The 22,293-nt window shown below is 37.0% G+C and overlaps 1 protein-coding gene across 2 annotated transcripts in view; it reads left to right on the top strand.

Annotated features, from left to right (window-relative positions):
* LOC113070718 (PDZ and LIM domain protein 2-like) overlaps window positions 1-22,293 on the top strand; it is a 53,414-nt gene that overhangs the window by 1,339 nt on the left and 29,782 nt on the right. The window contains exons 1-3 of one of the 2 annotated variants that reach the window (XM_026244127.1): window positions 3,530-3,611; window positions 14,585-14,713; window positions 18,570-18,721. In XM_026244127.1, coding sequence (XP_026099912.1) covers window positions 14,618-14,713; window positions 18,570-18,721 — 248 coding nt within the window. In that variant the 5' untranslated portion in view covers window positions 3,530-3,611; window positions 14,585-14,617. Of the gene's footprint in view, window positions 1-3,529; window positions 3,612-14,584; window positions 14,714-18,569; window positions 18,722-22,293 lie in introns of those variants that run through there. The other variant, XM_026244126.1, reaches the window with a different exon arrangement.

Raw genomic sequence — 22,293 nt, forward strand, 5'->3', positions numbered from 1 at the left:
TTTTGAACCAAGCTCTTTGTTTTCTCTTAGCACACGGCAAAACCTTTACTAGGTTTCATACCATTCTGCTTAAAAAATCCAAAAAACCCCGATAATGTTTCTGGATGAAAAATGACCAAAGAGCACTAGAAAGAGCACTACTCCAAATAAAACTTTTTAAATTGGAATGAAATCAGATTTGAACAGATGAGAGACCAGAATACATTAGTGTAATTTACATCATTAAGAGATTAAGTAACTGGAAACACTTGAGTTTGTGTGCTTATGATGCTCAAAAATGTTGTCTAGGCAGGGCAGCTCATTTAGTTTTAAGATGCATACTTCTGCTTGATAGTAGCCTTTAAATAGACTGGGATTCATAAGTGCATGTACAGTACATGGTTGTTTTTGAAATTTTTAGGGTATGCAATGGATTTCATTGCATGCAAGTTGGGGTTTTTTGCCCCGGGACGGACTGGAATGTTTTGGATTCAGTTATGCAGAATAATGTGAAAAGTTACAGATTAAGGCGTCAACACTGTCCAGACACAAATGGCCAGACTCAGAAATTAGTAAATGTCTGACTTATCATAAGTTACTTTAAAAAATGCCCAGGTTCTACCAGTTGCTCCTTTATTGCTGCTGTAGCACAGCTCTCTGCAGCTCTGAAGTGAGCAGACTGCAGTTTCGAGGCTGGGCACTGAATGTGAATGATGACTGAGCAGTACTTTTGAATTGATGTTTCTGTCCTCACGTGTCTGTGCATTGACCAAACCCATTGAGAGAGCTTTTGTACTTCTCTATTGTCTCCACCTGTGCAATCCTTCTCATCTCATCCCCCAATGCTTTACGTCCATCACTCCAAAACACACATTCTTCTCATTCATGTTTACTTTTTGTTTGTTATAAGATTTACTGGCACTGTAAACAATAGTGTGAATGTTAGTAACTGGGTTATTGTAAACAAAACTATTAGATAACTGAAGATTTGTTTGTTAATTTAAATAAAGCTAAAATAAATGAAAAAAAAAAACCTAGATGATGATAATAATAATTAGAGTAAACCTTATGATTATTAAACATTTTACCCTATAGCACTAAAATGACTAACTGAAAATGATAAAAAACTTGTTCTGAAAAATTAATAAAAATGTCAAAAGCACATAACAAAAATGAAAACTGAAAAAAAAAACAAGCTCATTCAAACTAATAATTAAAAATATAAGAGTATAATTCTAAAATAACACTGGTCAGAAGTGCGAAATTAAAAGAAAAATAGCAGCATAGTCTTTTACATGTTTTTTTTCATCAATGTATTTTACAACAATTCAAAGAACAATGTGTAACATTTTACCAGCTTTTAGACTTATTCACTTTTATTAGTAAATCAAATATTGCACTAGATTTTATAAAATTATTGTGCACCTGTGATTTTTCTAGAATCTAGAGTATCTTTTGCTGCTGAATTATCCACTAACCTAGTTCATAATAGTATTTTTTTGTCATGGATTATGATTATATATTTTTTCATTTGTTATTTTTCATTAAAATAAAGTTGTTCATATGTGGTAGATTGTGTTTTACACACAAAAGACTGATGATAAACACAGAAGTATAGAAAGAAGTATAGAAATTCTACGGTGATTCAAAAAGAAAACTGCATCGGTATCGGCAGATACTCAGAATTTTCTGTATCGTTTCTGAAAAAGTTGTATTGTTCAGGGGTGCGCGATAAATATTGTTCGATAATTAATGCGCATCTCGTCAGTAAAGCCGGTTCTCTAATCAGCGGTAAATTCCATCAGGTGGGTGATTTCACATAGAGCCGCTGTTACTACACAGAGCCATTGTTAACTGACTAGACGCGCAAATCCACGTTCATTATCAGCGTTTATTTGCGCATCTAGTCAGTTAACAACAGCTCTGTGTTGTAACAGCGGCTCTTATGAAACCATGCACCTGATGGAATTTACCGCTGATTAGAAAACCGGCTTTACTGAAGAGATGCGCATTAATTATCACATGATATTTATCGCGCACCCCTAGTATTGTTGGATCCCTAATAACGGTATTGTTTTCAAAAACTTGCACTTTAAAACCCATTTTCCAAAGTTTGTGTTTTTAGGGCCCCAAAACGCATTCGAAGTTCAGCTCGTGTAAACATCCCCTGAGAATGAAGCTTTCTTTCTCTCTGTATTCAGATATACCCAGAGTGCTAATAGGCCATGGAATACATAACATCCACAAACATGTCTTATAATTGCACATGTCTCTCCACTAAAACCCTGTCAGCTGCATTTATGGTTTTGATCATAAATGTTCATCTAGACCACAAAATAACATCCCATACAAAGCAGCTATTCCATACCGTTCTATATTCTGATGGTTACTTCATAGTGGGAACCAAGCAGAAATTCTTTTTTTTCTAAAACCACATTTTTGTATGCTTTCAGGATATGCAAAGTTTCTAGTCTTTCTCTGGTTTAGCAAGAATTTGCACAACATGCTCAGATACACAGGAAATTGCCTGCTCTGATATGATCTGTTGTCAGCTGTTGATGATGAAAGAGACTGACTGTCTCTTTCAATTCATAATTGTGTGCACATATTTTCTTTTATCTGCAGAAGAGGTTCCCAGGCAGAAGTATCCACCGGCGGTGCACAGGCACGCATTTGTTTTGGTTCTGAAGGTCAATAATCCATTTCATACAAAAGTGTGTTCACAGTACGCATGAAGCGTGCAAGTAATTTGGCAGCTGGATATGATGTCATGCTGCAGGACTTATATTTTTAGATCAATCACAAATAATTAATTACGAATGTGAAAATATGCCATCTACTCCATCTACTTTCCCTTTGAACAAACCAGTTTATCAAGTAAATGTTTGACGTTTATGTTCTCTTAACGTCACCTTTCTGTATGAATTCGCAAGTTGCATTAAGTGCATTAAACTTGATCTTCCGAAGGCGAGACACTTCTTTGCACAAGCTCATTTTTTTACTTAACTGTGAAGTTTAATGTGACTGCATCATAATGTGGGTTATTAGCATAATAAATGCACAAACCATCTCCTTATAAGGTATAAGGGCATCACATAGTGACTGTCACTCTGTGCAAAAAGCTGCACCCTCTCATTGAGGATGAGGAGGAGTGGTTGTGTTTCTCATTTCTAGTACTTTCAGTTGTTTGTTCATCTCATTGTTGGATTTCTGTCTCTTACCACATTTCCTGTATGCTGTCTTTCTGTTTTGTAGCAGTTAAAGGCTGTCTGCGTTCTTATTTAAAGTCAGTGAACAGGATAATATGGTAGTCGTAATGATGGCGTATGTCTGTCTGCACCACAGTTTCTCTGTTCAGGGCAAAATCTACCCCATGTTTTCTGTTGAAATTAAGGCCTAAAACTTATGCTCGATTGCAGCCATACTTCTGACCAAAAACTGGGTCTTCTCTAACCACTTCCTTTGCAAAAAGTCACGGCAGAGTTTAACCACTGCTTCTCGTTGCTATTGAGTCGGTTCAGATGAGTCCGTTCTGAAATACAGATAAGTGCACTGTTTCGGTGACTGTGTCTGGAAAGCTCAAAGGAGAAGCCTGCACACTGGCTCTGGACTGAGACTTCATCTCTATTGTGGTGAGCTCATGTCACTGTTACTTTTCAAGAGGTTTGGATTTATAACCCTACATATTAAACTTTAAATTACAATTTGATTCAAATGTAACTTTTAATGTTATTTAATTGAATTTGACCGTTTTAACTTGATTTAAATCAAACATTTTAAGTTAGGTTTAAATGTAATTTTGAATTGAACTTTCAATGTAATATAATCTTTCATTTGACTTAACTTGGAATTTAATTTAATGTTTTAATTTGATTTAAATTTAATCTTTAATTGTTATACATTTTTTATTTGGATTTAGCATTAAATTGAAATTTTAATGTAATTGAATTTAATAAATTGATTTATATTTTAACTTAAGTTTAATTAAATTTTTTTTAACTTGGTGTTATATTTATTCTATAATTTGGTCATGTTGAATCTACCTTTTAATGTAATATAATGAATCTTTTAATTTGATTTAAATTCAAACTTTAATTGTATTTAATCTTTATTTGGATTTAGCATTAAATTGACCTTTTTAATTCAGTTTAATGAATTTAATATCAATTAATTTCATTTAGATTTATATTTTAACTTTTAATTTGGTTTTATTTAACATTTTTTAACTTTTAGTATAATTTAATCTATAATTTGATTTAAATGTCACATTCTGTTTAACATAAAGCAAATGAACTATATGTAAATCAAATAAAATAGATTTTAAACTTAATGCGGTTTACTCATTTCTGAAAACATCTTAATGACATTACTAGTATTGGTATGAACTGCTGAAACGTTGCTATCGTGACAGTCCTGTGTTATTCTATGACTTGTAAACCAGAGGACCACCATATGAGCCTATTAACTAATAGTTTTCCATTTAGTTTTTTCCAAGCTTTCTGTGGCCCGTGGGTAAGAACGTATCATACTTGTCAGAACGCAGAGCTTGTGAATACCTCCTGCTCTTGAGTCACGATTGTAATATCTTGTTCTGTTTCTATGACAGCCAAACATATCATACATAACATGTTGAGATGTTGAGCTGCTTCACATAACTCCCATCATAAAGCTATAAATACCAAATAATATTGAAAACTGACGGTAATTAGCCACCACTGGAATGCACAATTGTATTGATCCATTCAGTGAAATTTTCTAATAACACGCTGTCCATTATTCAGACTGAGCTCATGTCTTGTATTGTTCGTCTCCACCCGGTATCTTTTGCGTACTTTTCTTCTCGTCGTGAGGTGTTGTTTGGTGTTTCTTCATCAGCAATGGGATGGAAGGTATCAATGATGACTCCCTGTCACTGAATGTGATAAGAATGTGAGGAATGTTTTATTCTGGCGTGTGTTAACCAGAATGGGGAGGAGTTGTGTTGCTGTCCGGACTGGGTGTGTGTTGGGCAGGTGCGACACTGTTAAGATCACACATGGGAGTGGATCATGGGAGAAAAAGCATAGTATGTTCTGTAGGCATGGCGTGTGCAGCAACACTGTAGGCTCAGTGTACTGATTTATGACTGTCGGCTCATACTTTGAATCCTTTTGATTGTAATCCTGAAGCGTTATTTAAACTCCGAACACACCCTGGTTACTTTATTTGTGGCGTAGACAGTTAAAGACATTAGCCGTGCCAAGGTCATCTCCTTTTGAACCATTTCACTGTTTTTGATACAAATTTTTAACTTCCTTAGCAAAAGTTAATGTTACTGATCCCTCTTTTGTTAAATGCTAATAAATAATGGTTTGTGGTCATCTAATAATTCTCAAGTAAACGTTGCTTCGTGTTTTTTCCAGTAATAATAATAATAAAAACAAAACAAAGAAATTACAAACAACAGAACAATTCATGCAATATGAGCAAAAACATGAATTGAAAAAAAATTGCTCTGCAAAATAAAACTTTTTATTGACATGGTCTTAATTTCCCATTGCATGATTGTCAAGTGTATAAAATAAAGTAAATATGAAATGACGTCATATTGCTCAGGTTCTCCCACAACCGCTGACGCACTGTTCCGTATTACCCAACTATATACTTAGATTTATATGTTAGTGACTTAATTTATCTTACATCTACCCACATTCCCTTGCATAATTTGTCAATGGCACTGTACATACAAAATACTGTTTAATGTCACTTGTCTATTGTGTATTGTTTTTACATATTTATTCGTATTTGCTCATTTTTTTAAATTTTTTTTGCTACTGTATCTTGTCACTTGTCAACCTGTCTGTGTACTGGAAGCTTCTGTCATTCCTTGGCAATAAAGATTCTTGTACACAGTGTAATTTTCTCCATGCTCGAGCAGCTGTAATGACAACAATGTCTCTCAAGCAGTGCTGCTGTTTTGTAGTTGGATGTAATAGTAAACATAATGCCGTTTTCACACCACAAGTGTAAGTGGTGTTTGAGCAGTGCATATCTTTTAACAAATGAGCGCATTCACACCGGGAGCAGCGTCACTGAGTATACAAAAAACAGAAGAGAGGGGAGGGGGGGGCAGTAGCTCATTATCATTTAAAGAGACATGCACCGAAACGGCTCACTGTGCTCAGTTGTTTTTGATGAAGTAAAAAGTTGTTTTATACAACCTTTGAGGAATGTTCGGGCATTCGATGCCCCCTATAATGTTCATTGAGTTGTAGACCACTCACTAAAGGCTTAAATTAAATTTTTTTTTATTATTCTTGTCCATATTTTCAGTATTACTAGAATAAGAAACTGTCCACTTCCTGAGATGTTTGAGTGTATTTATTTATTATTAGAACGGTTGGAATTCATTTAAATCCAAAATGCTAAAATAAAAACGGCTATAAAAGTTGTCAATTGTGAACATGGGTGAAATGAATGTGTGTGCGTAATATCTGATTCCTCTGTATTTCAGGAAGACTGAGCTGTGGAAACATCCTGGCTATTTTAGAGCTGTTGGATGACGTTGAAGAGTGTGTGTGTGTGTGTGTGTGTGTGTGTGTGTGTGTGTGTGTGTGTGAGAGAGTGTTCAATATGCCAATATTCCAGCCACATCTGCAGTTTTGATCATGTCCTGTAGAAATCTTCATTCACATCTTCCACCAGTTTTGTTTAGATGCAATGCAAAAAAAACAAAAACAATGCCTGTCAAATGATGGCAAAGTTTGGGAATATAGCGTTGCACAGGCGCACAAACACCCACTGAATACATTTGCTTCATTCAAAACTGTTTTATATCTGCTTCTGATATAATAACTTCCCACATATCTGAATACTGGAATTGGCGTCTTCTCCCACATTACTTTTGGAGAACAACTTTTTAGTACATGATGAGTCATTCAAGGTGTTTTCTATGTGGAAATAAAATAATTATTCAACCTTATTAAAGGTTTCACAATTATTCCAGAGACTAACCTCAGGGTAAAATTGCGCACAGTACATTTGCTTTGGCTAAACTCAACTCAACACTAACTAAACCTGTTTGTTTAAACAGGATGATCATACTGTGTTTTGATATTAGAGAGCTTTTTGATAATAACACGAGAAACCCTTGCAAAATAGGAGACAATCCTTAAGTTTGAGCCTGGAATGCTTTCTGATTTCTATATGCCATGGAGAAGTTTGAGTGGTTGCAGGAACAGTGATTGCTGCACAACCAGACGTCCTGACATTTCTCAAAGTACTGGATGTGATGCTTATAGTGAATATCTAGGGTTCATTTCAGTTTCAGTATCCTCATTTGCATGCTATTTCAGTCAGAGAGCTTCCTGGCTGATCTTACCGTCTGGTCACACAGTTTTTACTCTGAAGGAAGCAGAATTATTTTCTGCATTATTTTCATGACAGTTATGCAAAATGAGCAGCATTTTTGCATCCGGTTTTCTCAGTCATGGAATGCAATGCACTGCAAAAATAAAAATATATTAGTGTTGTCAAAAGTACCGACCGCAATACCAGTCAGTACTGTAATTTTAAACGGTCAATTTCCTGTTTAAATTTGGGCACTGTTGAGGGGATTCTTAAAGACCACTGATTGGCCAGCCATTGTGTTCACGTGCTCAACAGATATGACTGTGATTGGCTCTCCATGCTCTTTCACGAGCGATCACACAGATGCACACCTGAAGTGAGTGTTTGAAAGCCTTCAGTGGATCCCGAATATATCTGCACATAGAAAGATCCACTGGATTTACAAAATGTGTTTCAGCATTGCATCAACTACTGATGAACATATATTTTTATATGAATCATCACTCAGTGAGGTTACATAGTTATGTTTCAATGTCTATGAAAGGCATTACAATTTTCATGTAATCTACCCAGAGAGCAAATCTCAACTGCTTGTTTAAATCATCACAAAAAAAGGAAGCTTTAATTTGCTAAATGCAATGGTACGCTGTGAAGATATAAAGTATAAACAACACAAACATTGTGATTTTTCCCGTAAAGTTGCTTTTTCACAATGTGTATTGTGAACGGTGCAGTACAAAAATGTTTTACTTGATGATTGTTTGATTCATGGTTCACTGGGATTCGATTCAAGCATTTTTGCAAAACTTGAAATGATTCAGTACACAATTTGATTCAAATTTGAATGATTGTTTTATTCATTACACCGTTGGATTTAAATCAATTAACTGATTCAATACAGTATTCCAATTAGGATTACTTAGATTCCTCCATCCTGTATATCTTCTGTAGCCTTAATTATTCTGGATGTGAAATTCAAGATGCTAAAACATATTATTAGTACTAAAATAGGCTTAATTTTTTTAAAATAAGTAAACGAAGACTTCTTAATGGGTTTAGTGAGTTTGTACTGTTTCACTCTCCTCTTTGTAGTGATAGGTGCTAAAACCTTATGTTTGGCACGTCAGGCTTCACTGGCTCAGAAATCCTTTGACCTTCTCAAGACTAAACTGAGTGCCAATGTACCATACAAAAAAGACCGCTTTATGCATTCTCTTTCACAGACACCAACACCCATTCACTTGGACGTGAAACTGCTGTAACTACGCAAATGTTTTTTGACAGTCTCTCAGCCCTGGCCAATTCCTGCCCAGAATATTTTGGGTATGTGAGTGTAAAAGGTCATTTTCCTCATGATGTAGCTCACAATACAGACCTAGAGGCATTGCTTTATTGTAGGGTTGATTTTGATTTGGGATGCACTAAAATAACCATTGCAATTTAAGTCAAAATGCCATTAAACTGTACTAAGAAAGACAAAATGGGTTGAAAATATAAGCAGAAACCGATCTAAAAACAGAAACCTAGACTTTGAAAAGACATTCATTTCTTGTTCTCACCATTGTTACAAATATTCTTGAATATTCTGACATACTACCTTAAAATGGTGCAAGCTAAATATTTTCATATAAATTTGAACTTTGTTTACATATTTCCATACATATCTACATATTTGTATTGACTTTCTGCATTCCTGCAACGGAATCAATTTATTCAGACACTTTTGTAAATTGCATTTAGTTTAGACTAGTGTTCAGGATTTGTCTGAATAACTTGATGTTTTCGTGAGCGTTTTTAAACTGAGGAAAATAAATCATAATATTCAATTTATTCAGAATCATGCAGCTCTAGTTTCAGTTTTCATTTTAAATTCTGTATTTCAGTGCATCACTGATCCAACACTTTTCTAAAGCCGTGACTCATTCACATCAACACCACGCGTTCCATTCAGATCCTGGATTACTGGCTTTTCATCTGAAACTAGTTGACCAAATAGTTTACATGCCATTTTTACAGTTCTGAGGTAGAACGCTCTCACTGTGAGTTGTCTGTGAAAAAATGCAAGGTGAGGGAAAGTTGGCCAGTTTGAACCAGTAAAACTAGTCCCTGTCAGCCCTAACCTGTGAGCTGTCATGGACTGATGCTGACTGGAACAAAAAGTTAATAGCTATAGGTCATGCGTGTTGTTAGGAAACATTTGTGCAGAGCAGACAGTTTTCTTTCATTTTGTTAATAAGGACAGCAAGCGGATCAATTTATCCAATGTTTCTATGCAGTTAGCACAGCTACTATATATCTAAATGTGTATAACCAGTTAATGGGTTTGCCAGTTTTCCGTTCTGCCATCTCCTTTAGTTTCCTCTTGCTGAAGGAAAAGGAACTCACGCTAATGGTCTTTTGGCAAACGCCAACAAATGTCAATATGGACCCCTAAACCTTCCTTTTATTTTTGAGATGCAAATACTTTCACTTTCCCAGTCAGCCGAACAATGTCTATTTTTATCTTGCAGAGCTACAGTACCCTCCCTGCCTTTCCTTCCCTTAATTATAAAAAAAAAAAATCACTGAAAAAGGTTCAAAACCAGGTCCAAACTCTTGATCGTTTGTTGTGGATGAGACAAGTGCCAAAATCCTCTCCTGTTAAGAAATTAAAATACGTGGGTAACACTTTATAATAACATTAATTGATAAATGATTCATTTTATATAATGCTTAACAGATCATTAGTTAATATAATCAAATAGACATGAGAATAAGGTGCTTGGTAATGTTTACTAATAAACATATTAAATATTCCCCGACGATTAACAGATCATTATTTCATGTCAGTTAAAGTGCTTACATTAAGCTTGACATTAATTCACATGATCATGCACATATTGTGTGAGGTTAGGGACAGGTTTGCTGCTCTGGGTATGTTTATGTGTTGATTTAAGGGGTCTGAAGTGTACTCTTACAGTTTGATTATTATAAGTCAGTATTTCCCAATCCTAGTCCTGGAGAACCGCCAACACTGAACATTTTGGATGTCTCTGTAATCAAACACACAAGATTCAACTCATCAGTTCATTAGTAAAGACTCTAAGTCCAACATTTTTGCATGTTAAAAAATAAAGGCGACCTCATGTTATGTCAATCACGTTTATACACTGCCTCTGAAAAAGAATAAAATTCAGATCTGTTTTTTTTTTTTTATTATAATTTTTTATTTTTATTTTTTTAGTTTTTGCATCTGAAGCAGAATGGCGAATAGTTATTGTGAAGTATTACCAGTCATTCTAATACGCTGATTTGCCACTCAAGAAACATTATTCATTTTCAGTATTTACATTCACAGTAGTATTATATCAGTATTAAAAACTGTTGTGCTGCCAAATTTGTTAGTTGAAATTTATTTACGTAAAATAGAAATCTTTTGATAACATTAGAATTGTCTTTGTCACTTTTATAAAAATTAATAATTAATTTTTTTTAAAAGCACAAATTTCTTCTTTGATCATTTATTGAATAGTTATAGAAAATAACAAAATTGTTTTGTGATAAGCTTTATTTAACGCATAACTGAAATCAATATTTTTTTTTTTTGGGAATCTGATTAGTCAATAAAGTGTTCAAACTGTATAACCGTAATGGCTATGATGTCCCATTATCAGGGGCCATGTGTTGCAGCAGGATGGCACCTAATTTATTTGTTTTTTTCAAGTAAAATATGGAACGGCATCGAAGCACTTTTCTTATGGCTTAATTAATATATTCAAATCAATTAAGCAGAATTTCTCTTCTACAATCAGAGCAGAAAAGTTCAGTGATTCTTTGTGAATCTAGTAAGGTTCTGTTGTGTTCAGCCGATGCTAATAAAAGCAGCAAGGACTCCTCACTAGCATGTTGGATTAATTGAGGTTCTGAGGGGAGGGAAATGTGGCTGCAGCCTCCTCTGTGATTACATAAAAACTCAACGACTCTAGTCTCTAGAGCCCACTGTAATTAAGAGAGATCCTCCCGAACAGAGACATCGTTAAGGCTGCTAATTGCCTGGAGAGCTAATGATGGGGTAGATTTGCATTCCCTCCGACCAAACTCTCCAAGAATGCAGTGACATCCGTAGCCTCAACTGGGTCACGCTGGGTAGGGGAGACAAACGGGTGTGCGGGTTTGTTTGTCCCGTGTATGGAGCCAATTTCAGGCTTTCACACACGTTCTCCTGTTGATATTAAATTCAGGACAGCGTGACACAGACGCTGACCTATCTACAGTGTTTACATGGCCAGATTCTCTAAATTCTTTCTTTAATTACATCATTATCAGGGCTGTATGAGCCATACGGCCTTTTCAAAACACAGTTGGTATACTGTAGACGTACAATAAGTCTGGGTGGTATGACACTATATGCTGTGTGAATGGTAGAGATCATAGTCAAATGTTTGTATTTCAGTAGATTTATGTTATTATTAGTCCTGGATGAGTCCTTTACATGTGAGAGTGAGTAAGAAAGAAACCGAGGTGTGCTTGAAATGTTTTAGAAAGTTATATTTTTCTGCTGATAAGATGTTTTCATTGCTGATATTAAATTCTCATTCTAGCGCGAGTTTAAGCACTCTCATTTAACATTTTGTGTTAAGTTTGTGTAGTGTATGACTGAAAATAGTTCTGATAATTTAAGCGTTTGGTGGATCGGCTCTTGAATGACTGAATTTTTTTGATGTATACATTGACTTTATTTTTATCATTGTTGCGTAAGAGACTATCAAAAGGTCATTGCATTGAGACTATCAAAGGTCAAATCAGGGTAAGCAAGCAGACCGACAGGGAGAGATAAAGGCTGGAAACCTAATTTCAGTATCGGAGGGAAAACAAACTGTCCACACCTGAGAACAGTAGTTTTACAGTGCATTTCCAATCTGAGATATTTACAGTAGCTATAAAACATCACAGATCATGTGCTGACTGACATCAAAGGCATTTTCAGACGACACTTCATGCTGACAGCAAATAGTGTTCATTTTTGAAGCTTTCCATCAGAGAGTCCAGGCATGTTTAGCTGCCAGTTAAGTAGTTCATCATCACCTTGGTGAGATCTTTTACAAGGCTGCTGCAAGCCAGTGCTTAAAGGGATAAAGATACATTTAAGCCACATTTGCACCCACATATCCTCCTGTATCAGGCAGCAGATCACGGTCTGCACTCCCACTGATAGTCGTAGTGTTGCTGCTCATTTGCATCCCCAGTTGAATAATGTACCAGTTCCTCTTTAAAGGTGTGTGTGTGTGTGTGTGTGTGTGTGAATTCAAAGAATTTAAAGTAGTTTTGACCTATGTCTGGTACATGGCTAATTTCTTCCCCAGTTTTCTTTAAGTAGATTTAAGGAACATTATTTCACAGATAGACTCAAACTTAACTTGTATTCATATTTTATTTTTTAAAGCATTTATTTATTTACAGTGACCGAGCAAAAGGGAAATGATTGTGGACTTGGTGGCTGGTATTACTTATTGCTATAAGGCTGCACGTGAGTAGATGAGTGTTGCTATCAGTCAAATATTCTGACGAATAGTGCTCGGAGCTGACTCAGAGCTGGTTCCACCCTTTAGATGGGTTGAAGCACATTGCTTCATGAATGTGTACAAATCAGGCTTCAGGGTCGAAGTAAACAGAACTTTCCCATAAGCTTAATGCAACACTTGTTCCCTTATCTCAGGGAGTGTTTTTTTGCTATTAAAGTACCAGCATTGTGAATGTTGTAATGATTTAATTCACTTTTATTTTGGCACCTTAAAGGCAGGCGTACACGGTGCGATTTTTGCTGTCGTACAAGTTTTTTTTTTTTTTTTTATCGTGTAGAAATCGTATATGGTCGCGGCTCGTATTATGTGCAGGGAATTGCGAGTCGAGCAGTCGAAATGCTATCTGAAGTTGACCAATCACGAACTAGGAAAACCACAGAAGAAGAAAGATGAAGATGGCAGCGCCACGGCGAATGTGGACTTTTGACCAGGAGGAGTAACTCTAATAACTCTAGTAAACTCTATAAACTCTGACAGGAACATCGAGCTCTTTATGAGGTTTTTAGCAGCGTGCACCATGCTTTTTAATTCTCACTCTCTCTATCTCTCTCACACACACACACACCCGTGCATATGTAATTTACGGGGACTCTCCATAGAAGTAACGGTTTTCTATACTGTACAAACTGTATATTCTACACTACCTCTATCCATCACGGAAAAATGCATTTTTAAAATTTCAATGAATCACTGTTAATTTATTTTTTAAGCCATTTGGTTTGCGAGGGCACAGGAAGTGTCCTCATAAACCATGTTTATGTTGTAATATGTCATTATAGATATTTGTGTCCCCATAAACCATATACAAGAACACACACACACACACACACACACACAGACGTCTCGGTTTCCTGTTGCAGAAAAAGAACCTGTATGTGTAGGAAACAGTCACGAGTCGCATCAATAATTTTTATGCAGTTATCAGAGGGAGAGCAGTTATATTAGGCGTGTTCAACTTGAAGCAGCGCTGCATAGAATGATCGCTGTATGACATCAAAGTACCGTGAGAGCGATTCGAATGCATTGGATATGTGTGCTCTCTTATCACTCTCATGGTACTATGATGTCATACAGTGTCCTTCTGTGCAGCGCTGCTTCAAGTCGAACGCACCTATCAACTTCGTGCGACTGCATCAGAAATTGACTGGTCGTAAAATCGTATCGTATATCCCCTCGTCCGTACGATTTTCAGATAAACTCACTGGTGACGTGTGCGTGGACATACGATCTTCCGACCATCCGAATTCGCACCCTGTACGCCCGCGTTTTTGAGTTTCTGATCACAATGATGGCACATTTCTTTCAAAAATATAACCCTTTTAACCAAAATATTAAACTGGTGTTTTTTTTAAGAATCTCAAACTGACTCTAAAGTTGTTTCTCGCATTTCTTATGGGTGCTTCAGCTTTAAAACACACTCCAGGACTGTCAGTCATGTGGCACCTGTCTATGATTCCTGATTGCTACAGTGTCTGGGTGTCAGTGGATTTGAGCTGCAGTTATGTGGAATAGGATGAAAGGTTTTCTGAAGACCAGGTGAAAGCAGTTTACCTTTCAACAGCAGCCAGTGGCTCTGAGATTTGGAAACTATGAAACACATCTGTGGCATTTCAGCTTGATGTCAAATTAAACTTGACCGATGCTCTCTTCACCTGGGGGGTTTCCATCTTTTTTGCCCCTCTTCTCACACTCCTTTTTTTTTTTCCCTCCCACAGCACTGAGAGCATTGGGCAGCAGCCTGTAGTCACATGATGCCTTTTACAGTGAACCTGATTGGCCCGTCCCCCTGGGGATTCAGAATTTCTGGAGGGCGAGACTTCAAGAAGCCCATAACAGTTTCCAAGGTAATTTTCATCTCTGTTGACCAATCTAGAACATGCTTCACATCCTTGTTTTGTTTTGGGTTTTTTGCATCAGTGATTAAAGCAATGATGCCTCATACCTAAACGCTTGATGTCTTTCTTCTCACATTAATCACTGTTGTCTACCTGTTTTGCCCTCTGTCACCTTGACTACTTCAACCAAACAAGACCCGTATAATTAGAGGAAGTTCCTGGTCATTGTGTTGCATTGCAAATGGTCAAGCTATTGTGTTTTTTTTTGTGTGTTGTTTTTTAACTACTATTTTTTCCGTACAGGTATTCTCCATTCTCTTTTCAGAATAATAGAAAATATGCTGAACTTATGCAAGGGTGTGCAAGAGTTAGATTTAGGCCAAGCATGAATCATTGGGTTCCCCTTGGAATAAAAAAAAAAAAAAAAAAATATATATATATATATATATATATAACAATGTATCTACAGTAACAAGAAACAAAAACTCAGATGCATCCAAATGATTATTGTAAAATCGAGCATCGCGTTAGTTAAGTCAGGCCACGTTAGTCACGCTTGCATCAGCTGACAGTCAGCTGTTCCTGACGTGTATCAATCCAGTCTTGACACCTATCACCTGTGGTCTATTTAAATTCCCATTATTCAGTGTCTCTCAATCACATTGCTGCTTGCAATTAACTCCCTCCTCCAACCACAACTCCACCGACTGAACCTGTAATCCGATCTAACTTTGTTCCTTCTTACAGTCTCTTCATTGGAAGCAGTCTCTATCACATTTTGTTTACAACTCATGTAATTGTGAATTGTAATTAGGTATGATTATAATTGTTCTGTACTGTACCCCAGTGGGGTTTGTCTTGCTGCTCTCCCCGCTCTGTCCAAGCATGGCTGCATGGACAGGCGTGTGGAGTGTTGCCCAGAACATAACCATACCGCCAACACTAACTGTATGCAATTATAATTCTAATAAATATACTTGACGGAAGTGGTCCTGATTGAACCATTTTTAATTAGGGTTGGGTATCGATTGGGTTTGATATGATACCGGTGCCATTTCGATACTCTTAAAACTGTACCAGTGCCTAAACGTTGCCTGAACCAATACTTCTATAAAAATAAATAAATAAAAAAAAGCCAAAAAACATTAAATTAACATTAAAGAACATAGAATTTAAAGATTTAAAATAAATACGTAGCATTCACACGCTCCTTGGATGCTCTCATTTCCCTAGCTTCCCTTGCTCTAAAGGCGGGTGTACATGGTGCGATTTTTGCTGTCGTATGAGTTCGCATGCAATTTTATTTTTTTCCTCCAATCGCGTGGAAATCGCGTATGCTCGTACAGTATGGTCGCGGCTCATATCATTTGCGATGAATTACAAGCCGAGCAAAGTGGCTTACGAGCACTTCCCGAACTCCCGATCATTTTTAAACATGTCTAAAAAGTTCGTGAGCTATCGGTTTGAATTCATGACATGTGTGCTGTTGAACGAGCCGATTTGTTGATTTATCTGAAGTTGACCAATCACGAACTAGGAAAACCACAGAAGAAGAAAGACGAAGACGGCAGCGCCACGGTGAATGTGGACTATTGACCAGGAGGATAAACTCGCTGGAGTCTGAGAGGAACAGCGAGCGCTGTATGATGTTTCTAGCAACGTGTTCCAATGCCTTTTTAGTTCTCTCGCTCTCTCTCTCACACACACGCATATGTAGTTTACAGGGACTCTCCAGAAACGTAACGGTATTCTATATCCCCATACACTACCTCAATCCATCACGGAAAATCAATGTTTAAAATTTCTATAAACCATATACAAGAACACACACACACACAGGGTGACCAAACTTCCCGGTTTCCTATTGCTGAAAAATAACCTGTACGTGTAGGAAACAGTCACGGCTTATATCAATATTTTATATGCAGTTATGAGAGAGAGGGAGAGCAATTATATTAGGTGCGTTCCATTTGAAGCAGTGCTGCATGGAATGATCACCTGTATGACATCAAAGTACCGAGAGCGATTCGAATGCATTGGATATGTGTGCTCTAGTTTTAGAATTTTTATCAAAGATAAAGAAAAAAACAATTTTTTCATGAAAATAGTTGAGGTAGGTGGCATGACCTTAAACTATAAACAAAAAAACTAAAATGTTGGGTTCACACTTATTTAACATGAATCTGGTCTCTCTGAACAGGTTAATCGGTTGGCTTTTTTGAGTTCAGTCTTTCAACACTCAGGCATTCGTGAAAGAATCTGTTGTACTTCTGCCACCTAGTCTGGAACCCATTTATTTTTGTTTTTCATGGGCTTTGGGACAATTTTCAGACTGAACCAAAACAGTTCCTCTCAAATAAAATAGTTCATTTCATGAAAACGAATTCCATGTTGTGATCCAGAAATACACCACAGTGTTTCTAATTAAAGGCATCTAATTGAACCTTCCCTTTCAGATCCTGGTCATGTCTGCATTATAACCCAGAATTCCACTGAATTTAAACCTAAACCACTTTAAAACACTGAGACTTTAAAATTTATGGCACTCATTATCCTTCTCGTTTCCCATTACCACACTGATTTAAATGCCCTATATTAAGGGATAGTTCAGCAGAAAATGAGAATCATCATTTACTCATCCTCATGTTGTTCCAAACCTGTAAGACTTTCATTTAGATTTGATACACAGTTGAAGATTATCTTTATGAAACCTAAGAGAGATTACTGTCCCTACGTTGAAATTCAATGCAGTCAAAACCTTTATGCTTCACTGTCTAGGTCTAGTGTCCTCAACAACCAATATGTGAAGAAAATGAGAGCTTAATAGTGTCCATGCGGTGCAGGAGACCTTTGGCATTGAGAGGGGTTGTAAAAAACACAGAATAGAACAGCACGGGGTGTTTTTTTAAGAGGGCTCCAAAGGGCCTCATGGAGAGACAGGTCAAAGTGTAGTAGCAGAAGTTTGGCATGGGCACAAATCTTATGCTCCCCTCTTGTTATTGCCTTTGTCTTGCCTTTCTGACTGATCCCTCAAGCCTTTCACGTACTTAGTTTCAAAGTGTTTCAAACAGTGTCAAACTGTCTCCCCAAAATATTCCTATAAAAATTGATGCAACCGAGTTACTGCATAATTCAAATTCTGGAGTGAAGTACGAGGGTACGCGCTCGTAGCATGGTCACGCTCCACGTGAAGTGAGGCATACTCTGATTACATGAGACATGCTCCATTGTGTGTCTCTGTAGCAACAGTTAATTGGCACTCGAACAGGTCCTCATACATGGCACCTCTGCCCCTCTGCTTTAAGCTAACATCAACAACAAAAGCTGACTGGCACTCTGCAGGGCCTCTTTTTTTGGGTGTTTTGATTCAAGCTGAGGTGTTGCTTTCCTCTTCTACTAATGAGGTTGTGGTCTTATTAACTACGGAGTCTTGAGGGGATTCTAAGCTTTGCTCAATTAACAGCAACACTTGTCTTGTTGTTTTTAAGATTTCTGCCAACTTTAACACCACTATAAGTAAGCCATTGGTTGGTTGATGCTGTAAAAGTTAAAGGTCTGTGAAACATTGCTCTGTTTGACACAGCAACATTGACTCAACCAGTATAGTCATATTTTTTTGCCAATTAAATTTGCACACTGTAAAACACAAAAAATCACAAAGAAATTTTAATAAACCTTATCTACACTAAGAAGGTACAAAACGAGCAAAAAGTAGATTAAGCACAAAACAAAAATTTACCCCAATTTATTGTTTTTTTTATTAGGCCAAAGACTTTGACTCTACAGTATATGAACCGTTATTGTATGTGGCTGAGTTCTGATTTGTTGAATGTTGTTTTTTTGTTTTGTTTTTTTTTGCAAAAAGGTGAATGCTGGCAGTAAGGCAGAGACAGCCTGTCTTCAGCCTGGCGACATCATCGTGCAGATTAATGGACTCAATACTGGCGATATGCTGAATGTAGAGGCACAAAACAAAATCAAGAGCTGCACAACACAGCTGCAACTTCTCGTAGAAAGGTGAGGGTGCCTCTTTTATTTATCTACATAGTTTTTTTTTCAGAGATGTACACAAGTGCATTAGTACTTAGGGCTGTGCAAAGAATCGAATGCGATTTGTATATCTCCAGCACGTGCGTTCAGATCATGGTTGCCAGGTTTTCGCAACAAATCCTGTCGTGTTGCTGGACTAGTTTTGAGAAGCAACAGGGCAGGATTTGTTGTGAAAACCTGGCAACCCTGATCTGAACACAGGTGCTGGAGATAATACTTAATAATACTAGATGTGCATGAATATCGCATTCGATTTTTGCACAGCCCTATTATTACTGGTCTAAAATGAAAGTGGCCATATTTGCAACACCTTCTGGCAGCCATATTTGCAAAACCATTTTCTATCTACTTGTGGTGAAATAATGAAATCTTTTTTTGACAAACTCACATTTAAATAACATCTTTCAAACTAACAATAATATCTGACATGCACTTTCCAATAAATATGGTTTATTGTGCTGAAATACAGTAAAAACAAAAGTGGTTAAGTCATAGCGCATGTGCATTCCAAAGCGCACGTCTCAAGACGCTTGACTGTTTCTTTGGCATCCAGAGCTTTGAACGGCAGCTGCGGTGACTCAATGACTCTATCAATTGACAGTTGGCTCTTTAGATATTTAGAAGGTGGACTTCTCCCACCATATTATTTCACTTTCTCGGATCCGTAGTAACATGAGTGAAATGTCTTGATATATAAGCCTATAGTCTTTGTTGAAATTCGGTAATGGCTAAATATGTTCAAAGGAGTTAAAGTTTTATTCCACGTGGTTGTGCTGCCATGTGAATGAAAGAACTTTTCATAAACACTTTCTAAAAGGCATTGAGGTCCAATGAACCCAAAACCGGTGTGAACGAGTGAATTACAAAACCATGTTTACATATTGAACAATAGTTTTGCAACCAAATGTTACATGGCTATAATGGAAACTTGTCGAATGAGAGAGGCTCATGATCCCAGTGCCGTTTCAGTTTCGCTTTAAATTCATTTTTAGCTTGACTTGACTTCCTCTAGCCTAATTTGTTTTATTTTAAAGTTTAGTATCTAATATAGTTTAAGATCAATTTCTCTCTCATACAATTACTTCCTCTTTCTGCCCAGGTTACTTTTCTCCATGTCAACTCTAGGGTCAAGGATTCTTCAAATGACAGTTGTTTTCAGTCGATACATTTATCAATGTACAATCATTCGTACGATTAGATTGACGGCATATGGATGTTTCAAGAATCACACATGAAACGTCTTAAGTTGACTTAAGTGCACAGATCTGCGCTCATTTCTACATTAGATGAGGCCCACAGTTCTGGCCAGAAACTGTACCTTTGCTCTCTCACAGACGTGCACTTTGAGCTCGGTGTCCATTTGAGTACATTTTTCCCTTCTGACCTCATTTCTCTGATCAGGCCAGAAACAACACTGGGCACACAATGGCACTCTATTTGTGTGTGTGTCTGTGTGTGTGTGTGTGTTTGTGTGTACTGGAGGAAGAGGGTGTGTGCCTGCCCTCTTCTAAGTTCATAAGTATCCTGTTATCTACTTGACCCTTTAGTTTTCAGGACAATCAATCTACAAATAGAAGTGCCTACAGTATGTACATGTAGTTGAGGAGGGAAGTTGGCTTGTGTGTAATTCAGTTTGAAGAATTGGAAGAATTATTGGCATGAACGAGAGTTTCCTTAAGCTGTTTTGTAAAGTGTTTCCACTTTTAGTGATTTGAAAATATGGCTGGAATGCCGCAGTACATGTGGTGCATTAAGACACTCTGATGCAACATCTGAAGAATTCAAGTGTAAAGTCACAAGACGAGAAGTCACTCTGGAAGTCATGTTGTAATGCAGAAGTCGTTGCAGTGAATTTTGCTAGGAATGTATTCATTTCGCTTTTAAAACAGCGTTTCCTCAAGTTTTTTGAGTGAGGTATTGAGTATCGACCAGAGTGAAAGCAATTTGGGGCAGGATTTTTATTCTCTGGTTTGATCTTATCTAGCAACTCAACAGTTGCTTTGACAGATCTCTAGGGCTAGCGTCACTTTGTATATTTCTGTAGTGTAGATGTGCATCAACAAGCAAAAAGTCTGCCATGTTATTTTTAACACATTATGTCTGTGATGCAAGTTTCAGAAAACCTGTTCGAAAACAATCTTCATCAGAAATAACACACGCTTTGAAACACTTAAGTGATGAAAATCTACTTTTTTTCTTCTCCCCAACACAAGTTGTAATCCATAATGCCATCCCAAACAAAACTGGGTGGGTTCTAGAACCTAAATCATGTCAGTACTTGTGCAAAAAGCATCAAGTGTTTCAAAGCAACTGCTAATTTATGCCTATTCTGCTAGAGCTCTGTGAACACGCAACCTGTTCTCATTTTAATTGTCTGTTTAATTGCCCATCCAATTAGAAAAATAAGGAGCCAGAAGTCAAAGGATTACATACTGTAGATAAGCTTGACATCAGGTTGTGTGTATTCTGTGGAAGTTGCCTCTTGAATTTGTTTTTATTTTTGTGTGTATATTATATGTGCACCAATGAATTTGGCTCAGACATTTGTAACTGCTGACTCTATCCCCTTCCAAAAAGCATAATTTCAGTCATAGGCAGTGGTAGGAGGATGCTTTGCTTAAGCGTCGCAGTAAAACAGCTCATTAACAGCAGTGAAAGAGCTTATTTGGAAAGACCATCCAATTCTCAGACCTCCATCAAACTCACTGACTGTTTAAAGTGCTCTTAATGAAGTGTGTGTTTCAAAGGTCTACGATGAATTTAGTTTGAAGCAGAAATGGTTCAACAAATAAACCAGATCACATTAATGGCAAGAGTGAATCCATTTCCTTAATTGGTGAGCTTTTTCTTTTCCTATACAAATGAAAGCCTACAGGCACAGTGGGTGTTTATATAACCCAATATTCAAGAAATAAAATGATAATAGTTTCCCGAAGAGATCTTGGCACACTGAGGAATAAGGAAAGCTAGTCTGACTGAAGTATCGTGAAGACGTCGAGTACCGGCTCTGAATCAGGCCCTTGTGTGGCATTCCTTCCTCATGAAGCTATAAAGAGCTTTCTGTACCAAACATATGCCAGGGATTAATTTTAAGATAAATAAACGTTTTCAGACATGTGGCGCTTCCTGGTCAGGGGTTCTGCTGATGTCTTTAAACAAGACCGTGTTGTCTTTTCTCTGCCAGATTTCATCGATTTACATTAACGCTCGGTCAGCCTTCTGCATTTTGTTCAATGTATTGCTGTCCGCAGTTCCAACAGAGGAAATAAATGGCAGTATTGAGGGGATTCCAGTCTGCTTGGGTCAGACTGTCAGATTTACTTTTGAGTTTCATAATAATTTGAGGAATTATTTTCTTTTAGTTTATCCAGCTCCCTTATCTAATCAACATACTGTATCTGACGTCTAAAACCTGCTTGTGTCCACTGTTTTATGCCAGATGTATCCAGAAACGAACTTATAAAGCCATGCTCAAAGAAAGCGACCCAAATAAACTGCAGTTTTGAGGAAGTTTTTAATAATGCATTTTAGTTTGCTAA

Source organism: Carassius auratus, unplaced genomic scaffold (genome assembly GCF_003368295.1).
Source record: "Carassius auratus strain Wakin unplaced genomic scaffold, ASM336829v1 scaf_tig00005214, whole genome shotgun sequence".
Taxonomy (NCBI): domain Eukaryota; kingdom Metazoa; phylum Chordata; class Actinopteri; order Cypriniformes; family Cyprinidae; genus Carassius; species Carassius auratus.